Genomic DNA, 21,557 nt, shown 5'->3' on the forward strand with positions numbered 1-21,557 from the left:
CAATAACGGAATTGGTTAAATAACAATTTATCCATCTGCACAACATAACCTCTTTGGGAAACCTGCCAACATTACCTTCACGATCCTCTGTGCCTTGTTCCAGAAAGCTGACATCGAAGCAGTAAAGGAGAGCCATAAGAAGAGACAAGTTCACACCGTCCAAAGAGCCATCAGCTTCCACTGTTACTTTCTCCAGGTAACTTATGAGGATCAGAGTGTCATCCTTACTCACTGGTGATGAGTGGCAGGTCCAGACAAACAGACTTTCAGCTAAGGCCTGCCGGCATTCTTTAATGAGGTCAGAAACCTTTAAAAGAAAGGCCAAACAAAAACCAGTGAATATACATATTCTGGCAACATGTTCAATTAGTCCTTCTCAGTCAATCAGTACAACTAGGTTAAGTTAAAAATCACTCTAAAGACAGCACCTACAGAAAGTGTCAGGGTTTTTTAATTGCTAAACAACAAAAGCACACTTCTGCTTGTTAAATGCATTCATATTCCCATGTATTTCATGTGAGGTGTGAGCAGATATCCTAGAACACGACTACATGCAAACCAGCATCTCCGTCAAGGTCAGGAGACATGAATCTACCTAGAATTTTTGTAACTGTAAACAAATCACACAGAGTCACATTTCCTGTCTCTAATACACAACTGCACCGGTAGTTTTAACCGGATAAGGTCATAGTCTTACCCTTGACCCAAAAGAGTTGCCCTCAACTGACTATACGAATACCTAACTTTTAAGACATTGAGAAATATGAAAGACATTTAAAATTGGAACTTTCTTCCCCCACATGAAATATTTATATCAACTTTAGAATATAAACAAATGAAATCTATCATTCCTCATCACATATGGAAAAGATATTATGCTCAACACAAAGACTACCAAACATTTTCATACTAAAAATATTTTTTTCTTTTTATTTGGAAAAATATTGCATGCTATGATACAATTAAGTGCAACGACTCTTGAAAACAAAGTTTGGGGTTTTTTTTCCAACAGTTACAGCAAAATCACCTGTTTTCAAACAAGGACAAACATTTATTTCACTTGTTAACTTAGTTCCTCCCTCAAGCTGAATTTTAACTGCTTAAAGTCTTATGAAAATGTATAAGTTCAAAAAAAATTAAAAAATAAAAAGCCACTAATGACCTTTCATAATGGTCTTCGTAAAACTATTTTATTTTGCTAAATTACAAGCTTCTGATAATATTCTTACCCTATATCCATTGTATCTGGTTAATTAAGAAATAAAGAGCTATAAGCATTCTCCTTCCAGTAAAATCAAATGCATGATGATAAAAACATTTCAACATTTAACATAGAAAGAGATATGCATAGACTCCAGCAGAATAATAGTTCTAATGAATACAGAAGGAAATATGGTAGTTCATCTAAAAGAAAAAAAAAAACTAATATTAAGCGTTAAAATAATTTTAAGATAAAATTAAGGTAATTTAAGGGAAATCAGAAGGATATTCTTTGCATAGTTTCTAGATTAATAGCAAAAATGTAAAACTAGTTCTTTATTTGGTGGAAAACAAGCTGACTGATTAAAACATAGAATAATTTTTAGACCAATCACCCTTTAGAAAGAAATTCAGAAATCAAAACAATAATGTTTAAAATCTTCCTACTAGAAACATACTCTGCACTTAGTCACAGTCTCAATTACGTTCAAGGATAACATAAATGAGAACTCAGTTTCAAACAGTTCTCACTTTGCTATTAGAAACGCTTCTGTTTATATTAACACAATTGGATTATTAAAAAGAACATTATTTGCCTGCCTAGACTTGGTTTCAATCTGTTTTAATAATTCGTGAATTTTAGTTTGCTGGTTTTATTCCAATGGTGCTGATTTTCAATGGTGTTGAGAGCAGATGATTTAACATGCGATCTATAGAATAAAATCAGAAAAAAAAAAAAAAAGAAATTTACACACAGCGCAAATGTTAAGCTTACTTTTTTTCGGTCCTTGATTATACTTCTTCACTAAAAATAAGGTATGTCCTAGCATCAGGGAGCAACAGCAAAACAGAAATGCAGGAAATAATCTGGATCGCACACTGGTATAACAGAAGCTGTGGAGTAGTTACTATGATCTCTCAGACAGTAACAGAGCTTGCAAAGTAGAGAACGGAAACTAGAAGGAGGGAGGGGGGGAGAAAAATTACTCCATATCTCTTGGCAGTCTAACTGTATTCTAATCTGTGCAGTAATTCAGAAGAATCTTCACACCCAGTGAATATTTACCTCTTTGCGATGTTTCTCACTACCCAATCCTCGCTCTCTCTGGAGTTTATCAAATTCATTATTCAAATCAATGTGAGACACAAGAGTGAGGATCTTCTGAGTCAAACCCTGCTCCATTAGGTCATCTGTAAAGCGTGTTGTCATGGATATTAACTCTTGACTGTAATGGAAAGAATATAAATTTAACAATTAATCATACTATTCTCAGTCACAGAGGAAGTCTAAAATAATGAATCCCATCAAATGTATTCACTGACAAAAGATGTTCAAGTAGATTATATATATATAAATTAAATGTACATTGCTAATCAGTAAGCAGTGCCCTCTCAAAACATTATGCTGAATGAACACGAAGTCTTTAGGTAACTGTAGGTTCAAGAACATGGAATATGGATCAGCTAGTTAAGATTTCAATCAAAAGGAAAAAGTACTATACATAAGATGTACATAACTCACAACCTTACAGTCTCTTTCTTACTAGTAAACACAATTGTCCAATTACGTACACCCCACTGAAATGGTGGAGCTAGTTCTAAAGTAATCATTTATTTTCTGTTTCAGAATATGTATTTACACATCTTTTATTCTTTCTCTAGTCAAGCAATCACTGTGAATTGGAAGTAAACAGTGCATACTGTTTTCTTCTTAAAATAAAAAAATGTTAGCATATTACATTCACCAGTAGATAGTGCATCCATTTTAAGCAAAGGTAAGAGCACAATTCTCTGTTCTGCAGGACATGGGAAGTCAGAACACAGCAAGGGGAGAAAACCCAGTCTCTGAAATACTGAGGAAACCATCACTAGTTAGAGCAACACTGACTGAGAGGGTGCCTGAAGCAAAATCCTGCCAAAAGGTGAAGTAGCATGAAAGAAATGTAAGTAAAATGGAAATCCTTATAATCCAATAAAAATATGTGTAAAAAAAAAAAAGAATATTATGCTTAAAAAACAAACATGAAAGCAGCTGCATCAGGTTATGAGAAACAAACAAATTTGAGAATATTCATATTCCCTTGAGTCTAATTCGTCCTAAAAGCACTCAAAGCAAAGAGCTTTAATCAGCTCATTGCCCTAATACAGACCTGAGTTCCATTGTCCATGCCTTGCCTTGGCGTGACTGGATGAGGGTTCGTAGTGAATTGGCAATGCATCTTTTTCCATCCCAGTACAACAGAACAGCCACTAGACCTCTTGTAAGGCCAGGAAAACGAGGTTGCTGCTGTTGTCCTATTGAATGAAAATGCACAGAATAGTCACAGAAAGTTGAAAATACACACTTTGATAACAGCCCTGTATCTTTGTATTTCTAATTGCAATACAAGTGTAGCATTCAAAAATTCAAAAGCAATGGTTATTCACTACCACTTTGATTTGTTTCAGGCATTTAAAACAAACCACAGGTATTCTGGGTACTATTACTGAAATTTATATTCGACTATTAAAACATTCAAAATTTTAAGAAAAATAGAGGTACAAGTCCATAAATATTCTAGTCCAAATGGTATTTGTAACTGATATCTAGCCATTTTAATAATCAACTCAAGCTGATCATCAGCAAAATCTTTTCTTTATTCACAATGAAATTTTCTGTCTGAATTTACACTGAAAATTCAAGTTCAAAATAGAAAGCAAGGTTGACTTGAAGATGGTTTTCCAAAGAAGACAAATTTGCAAGCTACGACTTTGATGAATTTTTAAAGTTAATAACGAACAGCAGCTAGTAATAATAACTAACAATTACATTTTAATAACTCTGAAGTAAATTTTCTGCATGCAAAGGATGTGCCACCTTCCAGAATACTTCTCTTATTAATCAGTTATTAGATTATGATCCAAATAGAGTCGCATATGAATGCACAACTAATACATAATTTGAAGAACCAATATCTACTACATTGCTTTATGGAAAAACTCTCAATCACTTATTTTTAAACTATTTTTTAATTTTGTGATAGAGAAAGTAAATCATAAAAACCCCCAAATTATTCCCCCTTTTGCGGTAGTTGCATAAAATATGAACACCACAGTTCAGAACACTGCTATTGCATCCCATTACAGTGAGAGTGGATTTCTTTCTAAGAAGACTCTATGTTAGGAAGCTAAGGCCTTGACTGAATCATGCATTCGTGTTAAGCATACCCTTAAGTAAGAGGGCCCTATTTAAGTTGCATTTCTCCAGGTCTTAAATATTTTCCCTTCTCACCAGCTAGAAGGAGCTCAACAGCTGCCAACTCTCCAATATCAAAGAGGTCACTGAGGATAAAGGCTTCTCTGATGAGTTGCTCTGGCAAAAGCCTAGTTCCCTGCTGACCCTGGATAGCAACCCCTTCTGTACTTGCTTTCTGAATTTTCTCATGCTGCTGAACGTCCTTTGGCTACAAGAGAAACAAGCATCAGAAGTTACTCAAAATGGCAAGATCAAATACTGAATACAGCTTTACACATCAATCCTTCCTCACAAATACAGTTCTCACAGATTAGGTTGCGGTCATAGAAACAAAGGCAGCATTTTTAAACACACAAGTAGTAAAGGCATCCTAAAAATGCTTCACACTTGCACAGCAATGGTCTCTTTGTGGGAACATACCAAAAATAATCTCATACAATCGGTGCTGGCATTTAGTTTACTCAGAATAATGGAAATGAAAAGTAAATTTTGATACAATTCTCAACAGGAATTGGTATCAACTCAATGAAAGGCATCTGGGTTGTTGATCAGAACTGTTGTGTTACTCCAAAGCATTATTTGCTACATCATTCTTTTTTCTATTGAACTCAGACGCTAAAATATACTGACAAAACTCTATAGATGACTGCTAAATTTTCTGACCTATCAGTTTAAAAAGCCATATACTATTCCAGAAGTAACACCAGTGAAAGAAAACATATTTCTACTTGCTATCTTATGATCCATCAGTCAAAACCCAGTGAGTTTTTCAACATCATCTCACATTCCTAACTAGATACATTCTATATTTTGTAAATTCATGTGTTCACCTGTTCTGTGTGTTCATTAACCTGACTGAAACATAAGCATGGACCAAAATCAGACAAAATAGTTTTGCACTTTATTTCAGACACACAAGAGTAGCGGAAAAAAAGCTAATACTTGACAGATGGATCATCAGATACTTTTACTACTCCTTTCAAATTTAAATAATCATAGAATGGTTTAGGTTAGGAGAGACCTCAAAGATCATCTAGTTCCAACCCCCTTGCCATGGGCAGGGACACCTTCCAACACACCAGGTTGCTCAAAGTCTCATCCAACCTGGCCTTGAACACTTCCAGGGATGGGGCATCCACAGCTCCTCTGGGCAACCTGTTCCAGCGTTTCACCATCCTCATAATAAAAAATTACTTCCTTTTATTTAATCTAAATCTATCCTCTTTCAGTTTAAAGCCATTACCCCTCATCCTATCACTACACACCCCTGTAAAAAAGTCCCTCTCCAGCTTTCCTGTAGGTGCCCTTTAAGTACTGGAAGGCTGCAATAAGATCACCCCAGAGCCTGCTCTTCTTCAGGCTGAACAGCCCCAACTCTCTCAGCCTGTCTTCATAGCAGAGGTGCTCCAGCCCTTGGATCATCTTTGTGGCCCTCCTCTGGACCCGCTCCAGCAGCTCCATGTCCTTCTTGTGTTGGGGACTCCAGAGCTGAAGGCAGTATTCCAGGTGGGGTCTCATAAGAGCAGAGTAGAGGGGCAGAATCACCTCCTTTGACCTGCTGGCCACGCTTCTTCGGATGAAGCCCAGGATATGGTTGGCTTTCTGGGCTGCAAGTGCACATTGCCAGCTCATGTTGAGCTTCTCATCATTTTTATGATAGAAAAAAATATGTTATAGATATAATTATCCTGTACAAGACATAAAATAATATGTCTAATATAATAATATATGTAATATAATATGTCTAATACAAGACATAAAAAAAAACATGTATTATTCAAGCTATTTGTATTCTTATAGCAGAACAAGATTGTTATGACACATTTGTTATGTACTGTAAAAACATAGAATTAAAAGAACGGTCAGGGCCTAAATGGTATGTAATACAACAATGTAAGACAGAGTAAATCATCAACTCTGCAACTCATTCCACAAGACAGCGTTAGTCCAGTACCGGATTTCTGAAGAGAGAAATGAAGTCAGATTTGTGCTTCTTTAAAACCTGGTCGAGGCGATGAATAGCTTCAGGTTGCTTTTTCCAAACGGCATTCATTACAGTCTGCCATATGTCCTGATATGGACCCCACAAGCTGGCAGCTAAAAGAAGAAATAAAACAACGCATTCGAAATGAAGAAAGAAAGAAAACAAAATATTTATACACAATTTTCAATAAGTGGACTTTTTTAACTTATTGTTAGTCTCAGTTTGATAGTATAGGGTGTTATGTCCATCAAGCAAAGCGTATTTCCCTTTTTTAAGGCACAAAAAAGTAAAAACAATGCTCTGATATAAAACCTAATTGCATTTAGGGAGCTAAAGAAGTAGAAAAGATGATGTATGCAGCTAAGTTCCAGGGCTGAAAGTCATCTTCTAAAGATGAGCTCTGTAATCTTTCATCCTTATATGCCTAAGAAATTCCATTCACTTTGGTAAGATTACAGGATAAGTAAGAACTGGACAGCAGACCTTGAATGTGAATACAACTCGGCAAGGCAGGCTTCCAGCTTTCCATTTTTGACAGAAAAATCCAAAACACAGGAATATGTAATGTATGAGGGACTGAAAATGAACAGCAGTGCTAGGAGAATTTGACGCATCATTGCGTCAGTCTGTGTAGAATAAAATAAATTAGAAACCCAAAACCTAAGATTAAAGGCAGTATTACACACAAAACAAAAATCATAAGCCTAAGGACACTTTCGCGTTTACTCATCTTTCTCATTTTAATTTAAAAAATAAATACATGTACTTTTGATCCCTAAGACACATTTACTGCTAACATTCTGTACAAGAGCTTCATAAAGATATAAATTTCCTTTACTAGAAATAGATCAATATAAATAATTACCTAGCTATGTTTAGAAGAGACCGGATTATTTCTGGAAGCTAGCAAGCACAAATACATTATTTAAAAGAAATCTGACCCTAGTCTATAAATACAATCTCTTCTCTTCCTCAACACTAAAAAAAGTTTCCTTTCCATATTTCAAATCTGTATTTAGTACTACAGTTGAACAATCTCTTCCTCACTAGAAGTTGTATCATTCAGAACCCAAAGTCTGTACCATGAAGACTGCACTAGAAGTTTCCTTATCATCAGGTCTCACGAAAACAGTATACCAAACTACTCTCAAGACTTCAGCAAGAATCGTTGTCTAAATCGAAAACTTTACAGACGGAAAATTATTCTTACTACCTAGTATTAACACCCTGTTTTTAAAAATCTCAAAATCTTAAGACCCACATTAAACAGAAGTACCAAAACGTTTCCCTTGCTAGATATCATTTGTATTTGTGAAAGTTTCAGATTCGACACGCTACAATTCACTACTAAACATACCTGATAAATTTATTATCAGTTGTATCATTTGCCTCCAGGCTATGATATAACAACCACTGCCTGATTGCATGTAGTGTTACATGTTTCTAAGCACTTACTGAGATAGTCCCTGACTCAAAGATATTACGAGCTAGCAACAGTTTTTGCATGCTACAATTTTGCTGGTGGAAAAGCTTCTTTAAGAGGTTGCTGCCCTCCTTCATTCAGAGCCACTAGTTCCCAACTGTACACGTGTCTGCTTCTCTCTCTGATGAACTGCACTATAAGTCATGTTAGTCAAACGATCCAAGTTAGACAAGGGAAAAAAAAAAAAAGCAACGTTTTCTAGAGTTCTTCCAATCTTGTTTTTAAAATCAGAGTATTTTATTAACACAGGTTACAAACTGGTCCTGCTAATCATAAAAACCACTGAAAGAGCAAAGCATGAAGCACAGATGGAAAGAACAAGTGGGTAGTGAACGGCAGAGACTTCTGAAACTGGCTTTGTTTCTGGAGAAATTATAAAAATAGGACTATGCTTTGCAGAGTAGCCTATACACAAAAAATACTAGCATTTCACTTAAAACTGGCTTAACTTCACATACACTCATCTTCTTCTTTTTAACGTACCAGGTAACCCTGTGGTATAAAATCAAGTACAGAGGCAACATTTTATCTTCACGTAGCTTGTTCTGACCAGCTCTAACTCTTAAGGCAAACCTGACTAGGTGCACCAGAGTCAAACATATCCACACCTCGTCTTGACCAGGCTGTTTACATCAACACAGCAAGCCAGAGGTAGCTACTCCAATGCGAAGATGCCCTCTTTTTCATACAGTCAGGACACCACCTCAAAGCAACACACACAGGTACATGAATGCCCTGAATAATAAGGCAGCATAAGCCAAGTCAAAGTGTAGCAAGAGAGCACGGAGACAAGAGCAGGTCTCAGAGCGAGACCACTGACTTCAGTCAGTTTTACCAGTACCTAAGGTGTCTTGGAAGCAGCAACCAAGCAAAACTTTGCCAGTTTTGTTCTGTTGCAAAAGAAGGAATCACATAAAACAGGAATAAAACCAGAACAAATCCTCTCACTCCAAACCCAGTACTAACAAAAACTACTGTCTCACTCGCTGTCATTTACAATGCAATTAGTATTAACTAGTCACTATGATACACATCACCTTAGTTACAGACCTTTTGGCCATGCCTCTATTCCAGCAATGACTGCTTTTCACAGTCTCCGTTCTCCATCTATTACCCTAATGAAGCTCATGCAAATGCAGCATCTCACACCTGAGACAGAATAACTCCACACAACAGTACAAGCTAGGGGCCAAGAGGCTCGAAAGCAGCTGTACAGAAAAACACCCAAGTGTCCCTGTAGATGGGAAGCTGAACACTAGTCAGCAGCACACCCTCGCAGCAAAGAAAGCCTCTACGCACCGGGCTGTGGTAACAGAGTTGCAGCCAGCAGGTGTTGGGAAGCGATTATTTAGGCATCTCTGAGAGACCTTCACTCCAGTACTGTGTCCAGTTTTGGCCTACCAAAAGACACTGAAATAGGGGGCCAGAGAACACCAATGAATGAGAAGAGGCTAAAAGAATTTACATTGTCCAGTCTTAAGACAAAAAGGCTATAAAGAGATGGGAGCTTCGTTGTCTTCAACTACTGAATGGCACTATACAAAGAGAATAGAGACAGAGGTACCCCAGGAGAAGATAACCAGCAACTGACACGAGCTGCCATACAAAAACTTCCAATTAGCCACCAGGAAAAAAAAAATTACAGTGAGGGTGGTCGCACATTGAGAGAAGTCTCTAGGAGGATCTTCATCCTCCCAAGTATTCAAGACTGGTTTGGATAAGGCCCTGAGACACCCGATGGAGCTGGCCCTGCTTTATGGAGGAGAAAGAGAAGGGGTGTTAGACCAGATGACCTCCTAAGTTATTCTCTGATTATCCAGTTATTTTCTTTCGTATTAGACCTACTCCCCAATCATATTAGGTAATTACTGCCTTGGTAACCCAAAACTGCTCCTTGTGACAGACTCTGAAAGGACCATGGATGATCTTTCTGCTCCTAATCCTTAGCAAAACTCAATACAAGACAAACCAGCTCAACATTTCCAGACTGCCTGTGTAGCACAGGATAAAATTAATCGGTTTGGGGTTTGGGTGTTGGGGTTTTTTTTTCATTTTATTACACGTGGCATTAAGAGAAGAGTGCAGTACGGATACGATGCTTAATCACGCGTGCACCGAGCTACCACCGTTCTCTCGTGCCAAGGTGGCCTTTGCCATCCCACGTCACCGGCTTCACGCACTCCCTGCCAGGATCACCAGGAGCTCCGTCACCAGCCACCTTCGCCCCGGGTACCCCCGCAGGACAAGGCCCACGCGGAGGCCGCTCTTCCTTCCCACCGCGGGCCCCGCAGCCCGGCGCCCCGCCGCCCGCGCGGGCCGCGCCGCCTCCGCACGCCTGGCCCTCGCACGGCCGCCCCCCGGCTCTGCGGGCTCTGAGAGGCGAGAGCCCGGCGCCCGCCAGCCGGCTGACTGGCCGGTGGCGGGGGAGACGGCGAGCGGCACCGTCGCGGAGAAGAAGGAGAAGCCGCGGCCCCGCGCTCGGGTTCCTCTTACCCGAATTTACCGCCAACGGCGCCGCCATCTTGGCGAGAGGGAGGCGCGATGGCGGTCGCCGCCGCCCGAGGAAGGCCCGCCAGCACCCCGGGCTGCCCGCGGCAGCGCCTCCCGAGGAGAGGAGCGGGGCAGCGTCCCGCCGGCTCCTCCCTGTTGCGGCTTATGGGGCAGCCCAGCTGGAAAAAAGTTCACAAACGGCTGTTTCCGCGGCGGCAGGGGCAGGCCGGCACTGCGGGCCGGCGGGAGTTGTAGTCGCAGCGGGAGGCGGAGCCCCGGCTGGGGCGGCGGCAGCGACGTGCTCGGCTTTTGCAGGTGTGAGTTGCCGGTTGATAGTTCATCGCGTCAGTCAGTTTCGCGTCCAGACCTTCCCGAGGCTGCTGCGGAAAAGGGCGAGCAGCGGCGTCCTGCATTCCCGCCTTCATCTTCTGATGTAAATAACACAGCGCTTCTGTGCCGCTCTCCTTTCCCCTCCCTTTTCCCTATCGCGCTGGAGGGAGTCTTCCCTTTCAAGCCCTGCCCTATAAGCCGTGTTCATTGAATAAGGCAAAATGCCAGAAGTCAGGCGCTGCAGCGGGAGGTAAATTTATTAGAATCTTTTCCTTTTTTTTTTTTTGTTTTTTTTTAGTGGAAAAAAAGAAGTGCTACTATTCTTTTTTCAAAACCAGAATGGTTTCAGTTTCTATGGTTTCAGATTGAAGTCTTTAAAAAAATATGAAAGAAGTAATTTGTAAATGTTTTAGTGATGGATGATCGTTATTTAAAATGCAGATAATTAAAGCAGCGATATTCACTTAAAACGAGTAAACAAAGTTTTTCGTTCAACTTTTTTAGCAGGCATGTGGCGTTTAAAACTCATGTTTCTTGGGCTCCGATTGGTGAACTAGGGTTTACAATCTATACGGGGCGGGGGGGGAGAAAAAAGCAGCCCCAATAGGGCTTATCCTGTGAAGAAAGCTGCATTTAAACTCAAAGTACATGCAATAAAAAAGTACCAGAAATGAAGAAAAGAAAGTAAAAGGGACATTTGTACATGTATGTATCTGGAGCTAAGGAACGAATAGTAGTATCTTAGAAGTGTCCTGTTTCTGAAGTCAATTTACCAAACTCTGTCACAGTAGTAATCAAGTCTCCTCCAGAAATTCCCTCTTGTATTACCTTTAAAATAAAAGATTCCACCAAAAGTGTGTATTCATTTTTAGTGCCAATGGTTTCGCCTCTTGAACTTTATTAAAACAATATTTCATAGTTGCAAAATCATGTCCAATGAACTACACCCATGGGAAACTGGCAAAATAACTATCTTTGCCTCTCTAGATCTTCCCTATAATGGGATGGCAGAGGGGGCAATACAGAGACAGCAGTGGTCCTGGGGTGAGAGTGAATTGGCAAAGCAGCTGTAAGAAAAAAAAGAGACAGAAATCAGAGAAATAGTGTCAGAAGAGAAAGAGGAGAGAGAAAAGGAAATTTAAAAAGAGGGGAGAAAAACGTCTGTGCTGTCAAGAACAACTCCTCTCAGAGTTCAACAGATGAAACAGCTCTCATTAATTTGACCTAATTTGTTCATTGAGTCAAAGGGCTCATATTTCCTTGAGATTTCCCTTTTCCTGCTCTTAGCCACAAACCAGAACAGACCTATTGCAATGAGAATGATAGACAGTGAGTTATTTATTTTATTCTAGGAAAGGAAGAGTGCCAGGCAAGAGGTGAAAGTAGAAGATAATTTATTCCACAAACAGCAGAACTAAAGCAGCTTCGGTACCTGGGTAGGGCATTGCTGTATCTTCTACTGTGTACCCATCACTGTGAAGCCATAGCTCTTCTCCTGTGCTGCCCATGTGCAACCCCAAGATCCATGACTATGAAAGGCAGGTATCATGATGAACTTGGAGATGCATGTGCTGATCATCTGGCCATGACAAACATAACAGATAGGTTGAGGTTTTTCTTCAGCCTTTTGAACCACAGAGATTCTAATTTTCATCTTTTTTTCTTTCTACATTCCTTGATTTTCACAAAGTTTGCGAGGACATAACTTTTTGAGCCCTTTAGCCCTTGATCAGATTAGGTCAGAACTGGTTCAGGAATTGCAACAGGTTCAAAAGTTACAGAAAAAGTTTGGCAGGCAGAGGGTGATTTCCTAAGCCTTGTTTCCTTAAGAAAAAAGACTAAAAAAAAAAGAGAGAAAGAAATAAATGAATCAATTTTTTTTAAAGCCTTTCCCAGGCATTAAGAGCTGTTGTATTTCTTTTGGCATTCAGATACAGCCAGATTGCAGACACTTTTTTTTAATCTTTGTTGGAGAAAAAAATCCTTTCTAACCTCTGCGGATTTAATATTTTAAATTTCCAGATAATTTTTCCTCTCTCTGCCAATTGGCTAATGGTCACATAGCACCATGAAGAAAAAAACACCCTTAAAAGAGTGAATGGCATGGGGCAGGTCATTGGGCAGCTGAGCTTCAGAAGAAAAATACCACATTTAGCTCCAGCTGCACAGCTTTTCTTATACTCTTTCTCTGTCAGCAGTGTGATATTTTATGGCAAAACAGTTGTGACAGTAGAGCTCCTAGTATGGATGAAGTAAGAGAGGTATCTAGATACACCATACCATACATTCTGCACATATTTATATTGGCATAACTGCATCCATCCATGCTTTGATGAGTAGGCAAGTCCATGAATAGTAATTCTTTGCTTATTCTCACTTTATTTGCTGTCCTTTAATTTAAGATTATATTACTTACCCAGGATCGCTGGCTGGTTTGGTAGATTATTTTTGCCAGGTCACTATAGGGAAAGAATACCTCATGCCTCTTCCTAACAATAGCTCTCAGCAAGTTCTCCAACACAGCTGGGTTCAGTGAGGGACACCGGCTTCTTTCATCCTTAATTACTAGACAGAAATCTGTGAAGTATCAAAGGCAGGCTGACACTAAATACCTGAGATGGATATTAATTCCTCTGGATTCCAGGGAAAGGAGGTCCCAGATCACCTGTGGGGTAGAGAATTCTGCTTGTGCAGTGCGAGATCTTTGTGTAAGAGATGTTATTTTCTGTAGGCAGAAATAACATCTAGTAATAATTAAAATGAGCTGCACAATGGGAACCTCCTCTTTGACTGGAACTTCTACGTGGTTTATGATGTAGTACAGGTGTAACATTATTATTTTTAATAATACTAAATTTAGTCACTGGGGTTCATGGCCAAATCACACATCAAGATATGAAGATAACGATGATGACAATATAATTTATATTCTTTACATTTTATTACAATCAGGAAGAACAATTATTAGCAGTAAAAAAGTATTATTCAAATGCCCAAAAGGCCACACTTAATTTCCTACCTTTAATCTTGAGTGTCATTGTGATCATATCCTATGTGATGGAGTAAAATGAAATTAAAAGGCTTTGCTGCATTACAGCTGAAAAAGATGCCTTGTAGAAGTGCATGTACCTAAATAGATCAGTCTTTACATTGTGAAATATGCCTCTTTACCCAAAAAGTCAAAAGCATTTCTGGCTACTGATTAGACCATGAAACTTTCTTCAGCTTGTATTTTGACTGACACTAACTCTGTCTGTGCATCTCAGCTTACTGGTCTGTAAAAATGGGTATAACGTTTCACAGCAGGCCTGGAATGCCGATCAACTGGATGTTTAGCCTGGCTGTATCTAAACAGAGAAAAAGAATGTGTTTTCAGGTTACGTTAAGTTGACAGAGTAAAAAACCGTGAATTCTCTTACTATGCCAGCTAATTTTCTTAAAAACTTCTTAGGTGGATGTAATCCTGTCTTTGTTACAAAAAGGTGTGTTTTATACATCAATATCGTTAGCTCAATATCAAATCTTAGAAGAAAGTCTAAGACCTGTCCCTGCAGCAATTCTCAACAAAATAACTTTTTAATTTCTCTGTCTTCCATCCTAGATATTTCTACTGTCACCATGGTATCTAAGCTCATCAGAGAAACTGCATGAGGTTTTTGCTAGCTTGAGTAAGTGGTTTGTCTAGTCTAAGGCAACAAAGAGCTAAATGTTCTCAAAGTTATACAAATACCTTCCTCAGGGTCCAGGAGCAGGGAGAGAGGAGCTGAACAATGGTGAGTGATGCTTCCTGTGTAGGTGAGAACAATTACTGACTATAGGCATCTGGCCAGAAATGAATGCCTTGATAAACAGTATCAGTAATTTTCCTGCTTGACAATTGGGTCTTTATGATCCCCGTTCAGGCTACATAGGTGAAATGAAAATACTGTTCCTGGCTGTGTGATTTAGAGTTGAGTCAATTTGTTCCTAATTCCTGCTTTGAGCCCTTAGAGCTATCCGTTGTTATTTTTTGTTCTCCATCCTAGAATGAAGAGTAGCTTTTTTTTTTCTGTAATAATTTCTCCATTCTGAAGGGAAGCTTCTGAAGGGAATGAGGCAGTTTATAGCCTGGAAGATAATCTGACTATTGTAGTGATGTAGCTGCTAGTAACTGACAACAAGAGGTGGAGAAACACACAAAAGAGGAAATGGTAGAAAGACACAGTATGTGTGGAGATATTTGATACAGTAAGTAGAAGTGTTTGCACCTCAACTGCCTTATTGATATTCATTCTGTTCAGTGATTTCCTGTCAGATTTACAGATGGTTGATGTTTTTGCTAGTTGCCAGTCCCTCAAATTTGGGCTTCGTCCTGAAATTCACACTGAGCTCTTTCTGAAGCATGTTGTATATGTTCTGCAGGCTGAATTATAGACTTATTGTATCCTTTTGGGTTCCCATCAGAGAATGCATGTGTTGTAATAGGTGTAAAGCTACAGAAATGTAATTAGGTCATTTGGGCAACACTGAAGGTGTGTGAAGTTGCTAATGTGTCTGTGCTAATAATGTAAAGCACAGGGTTTCTGTAAGTGAACATAATACGGGAGATGGGAGAGAAAGTACCTTGACAGTCATTTGGAGCTAAATTGGAAGCAAGCATGACTTTGTACTTACAAACAGAGTGAATTTGATATGGGGACCAGTGAGACTCAGAAAAAACAGCATTCCCAATGCCATCTCTACTGTCATGTATAATGTCTTCACAAATTATATTACCATTCTGTTAATTATCTTCCCAACACTGTCCACTTCTTTGGAGCTCTCTTGGTACAAGATAAGAAGCTCCTGTACACTAAAGATGTGTGCAGAATTTAGCTTGTGCACTACTGACAGTCAGTTACTGAAATACTTTCCCTGGCCTGATGCTTGGAGATACCTTATTTGAAGGAAGGCCTTGTTTGACTAGGTAGCATAAGAAAGGATTTGCTTTCTGCCCTAGTCCATTTTTATTTTGTTGACGTTTCCTGAGGATCAGGGAGAATTATCCTCAGGAGCAAGAATCTTAAGGACATGGACTGAACAAATCCAATTTCTGGAACAGACAACTGAATTAATTCGCTCAAGCGTCAAAATATTTCACTGGAAATCACATCTCTATTAAAGTCTCCTCCTACCTTATTTGGTTATGACTGTGCTGCAGAGGGATAATGAGAAGCAGTATTAGCTGTTCTCAATTAATGGTGCAATTGTTGAGACCACATGTTCAGTAACTCCTACCAAGGTGACACCTTAGACATTGGAGCACTAAACTATATTATGTGCTTGAGTGATCAAGGCTGGAGTTTATGGCTTATGCTTATTCAGTTGCTTCAGTGCTTAAGAGTAGAATAGTGGAAAACCTTTATCTTATGTGCAGGTTTGAGCTGCTTGGCACATATAACTCATACCTTTCTTCTAGATGGTGTCAGATGGTCAAAATTAATTTCCCTTATCATTCGAGAACATTCCTATTCTAAATGAGACGAAGCTAAATCTTTGTCTTTGAAATGTAGTGCTGAAAAACACCTGGTCAGCTAATCTGAACTCTCAGATAAAATAAGACCCAGTGGTGAAGATGAAATTCTCAGAGTTAATTGTTTGTGTCTGTAGATGTCCAACATTGTGGAATAGTAATCCTTTAGTTCCTTCTGCAAGCCACAATTACTGCTATTTTAGACTAACTTTAGTGGAATTATAACAAAGCATACTTAGGAGAATATTCCACTCCGAAGTTAATAACCTGTTGAAAGCATGCATACAAGAAATACTGATTTGAAGAAGAGAAATTCAAAGGTCACGACCTACATTCATCATTATGGTTGGTTTCTGCATAAAGAGTCATACCAGTTCCCTTTCAGCAGACAGCAGTAAATTATGATTATGATCTTAGGATAGCTTTACATCTTGTGCTATCTCTTTACAAACGACAATCAATATTTGCTTGGAAATAGCACTCAGAATGTGTCACTCAGCTGCATTCCTAGGCATCTGCCTGTTAACAATATAATTTTGTTTTTCTTATGCACCACTCTCAGTCTTATTTAATGCACAGTCTGTCTGCAGAAACAAGAAGTTGCAGTGAGGTCCAGCCCAGGAGAAGCTGGAGGTACTGACTCATTCTGAGACGCTGAGGGAAACGTTCGCTTGCAGGTATATTTATACTGTAGCTACACAAGGACACTAAGCTATGAGAAACCCCTAAAAATCAGGTAGCCTTATTTTTAATGAAGATTTGATTGTGCCTCTTGGGTGGCTTAGTTTGACATTGCTTTATAGTGGCAGATGGTAAACATGTTTCAAAGTGTGATTCCCTAGAATTTCTCAGAAGTCCCAGTGCCAATTTTGAGGTGAGACCCAAACAGCATTATAGGAAAGATTAACGCCTCCCTTTCTCTGAGGGGTTCAGATCACTTGTTCAGGTTGTGAGATGCTTGCTAAGTTCTGCCCCTCCAGCTTAACATACATCTCCTACCTCCTACAAAGGTTGGAGAGGACTTTGGCATTGTATGCTCTCAACCTCTTATTAGTGCCACTTCGTCTTGCAAAAATAATTAAGCTTTCACTGGATATGGAACTGGAACCTGCCAAAGGAATGGGCTAGAGATAATCCCACCGTTCAAAGACTAATCTGACCACCAGGTATAGAATATTTCTCCTGTGATCTGTCTCGGTGATTAAGTCTTTTGGACAAAAGCATCAGCATCTACTAAAAAATTTCAGGGATGTACAACCCAAGGCCCTCAACTGCCTAGAGGTCTTCCACAAGTAAGGTGAGACTCAAATACTAATTCACTTTCTGCCTAAATCACAAAAAAATGTAACTTAAGTGTCTCCTACTTTGGAGAGTCCTTGAAAACCTGAGCTATATGTGAAAGAGAACACCACTTCCACTAACCAGCTCTGTCAACCTTACCAGCTATAACCATTTTTTCCTTTACAGGTATTCCAAACCAAGGCAGATGTACAGATGTATTCTAAGGGTGGCTTTTTTTTCTGATCTCAGCAAGAACAAAAACATGTTTTTATTTTTATTGATCAGAGCCACTCTTTTAATACTTTTTTGTTTGTTTTCCTACTCAGATAAATCAGTGATTCATATAGCTCCAGTGCTCTCAATAAACTGGTTTCTTGTCTGAAAGTTCAGTGTCTTTTCTCTCTGTTCATGGCTCCATAAAATAATGATCCAACTCCAAGTCTAACCTCACAGCAACTTTCATGCATAACACCAGAAAAAGGACTTTTTGAGGAGTTAGTCTCCCTCTAAAGCTAATAGCCTTCTGCATTGCTAGGACTCCTTGTTCACAAAACAACTTACCTCCTCTTTAAATACTGTGCAAACATAGACTTAGAGAAAGTTAAGGGGCCAGTATTAATTGTTGGTATTTAAAATTAAGGGGAAAGAATAAGGAGACAGTAACTACACACACAGCTAGTATCACCCAGGGCAGTGTATGTTGGTACTCATATGATGCTTCTTTGCCCACATCCTTCTCTCATCCAAATCATGGCTGGAGTCAGTCATGTCATAGCAAGAAGTTCTTCAATGGGAAGTCTGGCTGCTATTGCTAGAGCCAATTGACACAAGGACTGCTGTAGTAGGACAGGAGTAATCACCTTTCTGGTAACCTTTTGTCACATGCTGCGACATGAACAAACTGCCCAAGTTCAGCCTTTTCCCAGCAGGGCACACCTCACAGGTAATTGTGCTGTCAGTCTGCTCCACAACAGTTGTCAGCTCTCTGCAGACAGACCTGCCAGGGCTCACTTTTGGAGCTTTTATTTAAAACAACTGCTTGAATTTCACAGGTGCAAAAGCTTAAGCACTGGAGCACTTGCTAAAAAGAGGGCTTAGAGACATCATTCTTTTGAATTTCTGTGTGCTGAATTTTTTGGAGGCTTCTTTCATGATCTCATTGTTTCATGACATGCAGAGCTATTTTATCTGAACGAAAGAGGGACATAATATGCTACTAAACTTTAAAGGTCTATACGAGTTACAGATGAGCCATGAAAACCTAAGGTGACTCTATTTATCTTCTTAATTCCTCAGCTATCTGAGATGAAAGGTACCAATTAAGGGTGAATGCTGTATCATAGCTAAGTTTTCTTACGGATGTACACTGCTCAGAATATTCGCCAAGCACCTTTTACAGTTTTGATTGTTCAGTCAGATCAACAATTAGAAAGCAAAAATAAAACTCAGTTAGGCCATCATGTTCTGCTTTGTATAAGAATACAACAGAACCATTGTTATTCTTTCAGCGGTTTTATTTCAGGTTTTGAGACCTGTGCTCTTTGTTTCTGCTCTTTTACTATTCATCAAAACAGCGGTACCTCAATAAATAGATACTGTACATATTTAATTATTTTTAAATAAAATCCACAACGGTATTTTCACTAAATTGAGATAAGCTTGGATTTTAACTAGAGCTTGAAGATGAAAAAATAACTTCCTCATCTTTAGTAAGATCTCAGCCGAGACAACTTACTGTTTACCTGTCCTGAGGTGAGAATATGACTTCACTCTAGTGAGAAAAGGTCTGAGAGTGCTCCCTCTGATTTCTGTGCCTTTGAAGTAGGCCTGCAATGAGTCAAGGTATACACTACTTGGAAGAATGAGGAAAGGTATATATTACTCAGAAGGAAGAAAGTCCAGTGTCTAGATTCCTATCTGCAAAGAGGAGTGAAGAAGCAAACAACCAGTAACTCGCTTCCCTCTCATCTTTGATTTTGGGAATGTCTTTTTACCTGAGTGGAAAGTATCTGGCTGCCCACCCGATCTTAATGCTCTTACCCTGCTGCTTCTGCACTGGAGAGTGAAGAAAGGGATGGTCCACCATGTCAGTTGAGTGAATGGGTTGCCTCTGAAGAACAATGAAGCTGCCCACATGCTTATGGCAGAACCTACTGTTAGACATCACTCTGTGCGTATTACTCTGCTGTACATGCCCTGCTCTCTTCTCTCAGAATATTCTTCATTACCTACTATTCTGCTTAGTCATAGCTTTACCCTGAAGTCTTTTCAAAATTTATTCCAACATAATACACCAAAGAGACTAAATACAGAAGAGTCTAGATACATTTGGTAGACTCTAGTGAGTGCCCACCTTTTTTTTTTTGTATTACAGTACTGTACCCAGTGTTTTCCACAGAGTGGGTCTAATATTCTACATGGCAGTCCTGTGTGGGAAACTTGCGGAATAGAACTGTCTTTCGGAGAAGATGAGTTTTCATTGACCTCAGCAGAAGTTGCAAATGCTCACCTGTTTTGGAAGTCAGGCTACTTTCATGGTATCCCATGCGAATGTAAACACCTAAAAGTTTTGAAAGTTGTGGCTTTTAGACATCACACTGTTTTATTCACTAGTTGGGAGAAATACTGCTAGGCATGGACTGAACGCATACAAAAAACTCAGCATATCCTTCCTTATTCCCATGTCAATCCAACAACTGCGCAGTACATTTTAAGGCTCGGCACACTGTGATGTTTGCATAAAACAAATTACAAGCACTTCAGGCAAGCATGACACAATACACTATCAGTGGAAGTGCTGGTGGCACATCTGTGCTGAAGCTTACCATGCAAAAATTCATTTTGTTTTCCCAGGTATGATATTAATACAAAGAGAGGAGAACAAAACAAATGAAAGTAAGTTAAAGTAAAAATCAGCACGAGTTACACGGTTTAGTAAAACAGGGTGCATATCAGAGGCTGACTGGCTACAGTTTAAAATAACCTATTTAAGAATCAGAGGCAATTTATCATTCCTTAAAAAAAGCATGTGCTTCATTATTAGGAGTAAAACAAACTAGGTCCACCCAGGGCTTTAATTCTATGTCTGGCCTGTTAGCAGAGAATTCTCCTACTTATGCACTAATGCGCCAATGATTTTTAAATGTTGCAGAGGAAAACACGGTAAAATTTTAAAATTCATATGAAAGAATAAAAAAATATATATTAAAATAGAAAAATATCTACTATCCTTTAGGTGTCTTGGTTAATCTGTACAATATGGTCACGATGCCAGCCTGGTCTCTGCTCCCTCTGGATATGATCGCAGCCCTTGGTGGCTCTCAGCCTGGCCCCGTCATGCTGCAGGGTGCTGGAGGGAAGATGGAGCAGAAGGGGAAAGAGAGCAGAGCAGTGCAAGGCACACAGCACAACCTTCACTCTGTCAGCGTGTCAAGCACAGGCTGTTAAGAGGAGGAAATGTTCTCTGTCAGAATATAAGGGCTCAATTTCTCCATACAACAAGCGCATCTGTGTCATACGGAGTCTCAGTTATGGTGCTGCCTATATGCAAGACTGATCTTATTATTCCGGGATCTCTCATTTGTCATCATTACAGTCAAGTTCCTGCAGCTCCTTAAGGAACATACTCATATTTCTGATTAACAAATGCTTCTACTTTCCTATTTAGTCTATTATTTTGCCTATCTAACCCATCTAATTTCAGGCTTGTCTCTTTATCAGCATTATTTATATAGCATAAAATTAGCTGCGGTAGCTCACATTCCTTTGGCAAAAGGAAGTAGATCTGCGTGGAAAACTGCAAGGTTGCAGGTGGAATTTGGCTGGTGCAATATATTTACAAACATCAAAGTTCACCCCAGACCTTTAACATAACATCACACTTTATTGATAGGTGAGCTCCTGTCACACCTGGCCTATGCAGAACACGAGCTTCAATGCCAATCGAGTTGGTGGAAATTCTTCTAACTAACAGTTCCTGTTTATACAGTGGCTATGGAATCAATATGCAGGATCAAGTGTTGCATTTTCTCAAGTCATGCACTTTTTATTTCGTCTCAGCAAA

General features: G+C 39.3%; 1 protein-coding gene across 6 annotated transcripts in view; it reads right to left on the bottom strand.

The window, feature by feature from the left end:
• The window catches only part of NUP205 (nucleoporin 205), a 70,270-nt gene that overhangs the window by 42,278 nt on the left and 6,435 nt on the right, over positions 1-21,557 (bottom strand). For 4 of the 6 annotated variants that reach the window (XM_086610962.1, XM_086610963.1, XM_086610964.1 and 1 more), the window contains exons 4-8: positions 6,390-6,532; positions 4,472-4,643; positions 3,351-3,495; positions 2,267-2,426; positions 76-307 (exon numbers count right to left, since the gene is read on the bottom strand). In XM_086610962.1, the coding sequence (XP_086467088.1) occupies positions 76-307; positions 2,267-2,426; positions 3,351-3,495; positions 4,472-4,643; positions 6,390-6,488 (808 nt within the window). In that variant the 5' untranslated portion in view covers positions 6,489-6,532. Of the gene's footprint in view, positions 1-75; positions 308-2,266; positions 2,427-3,350; positions 3,496-4,471; positions 4,644-5,700; positions 5,735-6,389; positions 6,533-10,395; positions 10,424-21,557 lie in introns of those variants that run through there. The other 2 variants (XM_086610961.1, XM_086610965.1) reach the window with 2 other exon arrangements.

The sequence above is a fragment of the Tauraco erythrolophus genome, chromosome 4 (assembly GCF_009769465.1).
Source record: "Tauraco erythrolophus isolate bTauEry1 chromosome 4, bTauEry1.pri, whole genome shotgun sequence".
NCBI classification, from domain to species: domain Eukaryota; kingdom Metazoa; phylum Chordata; class Aves; order Musophagiformes; family Musophagidae; genus Tauraco; species Tauraco erythrolophus.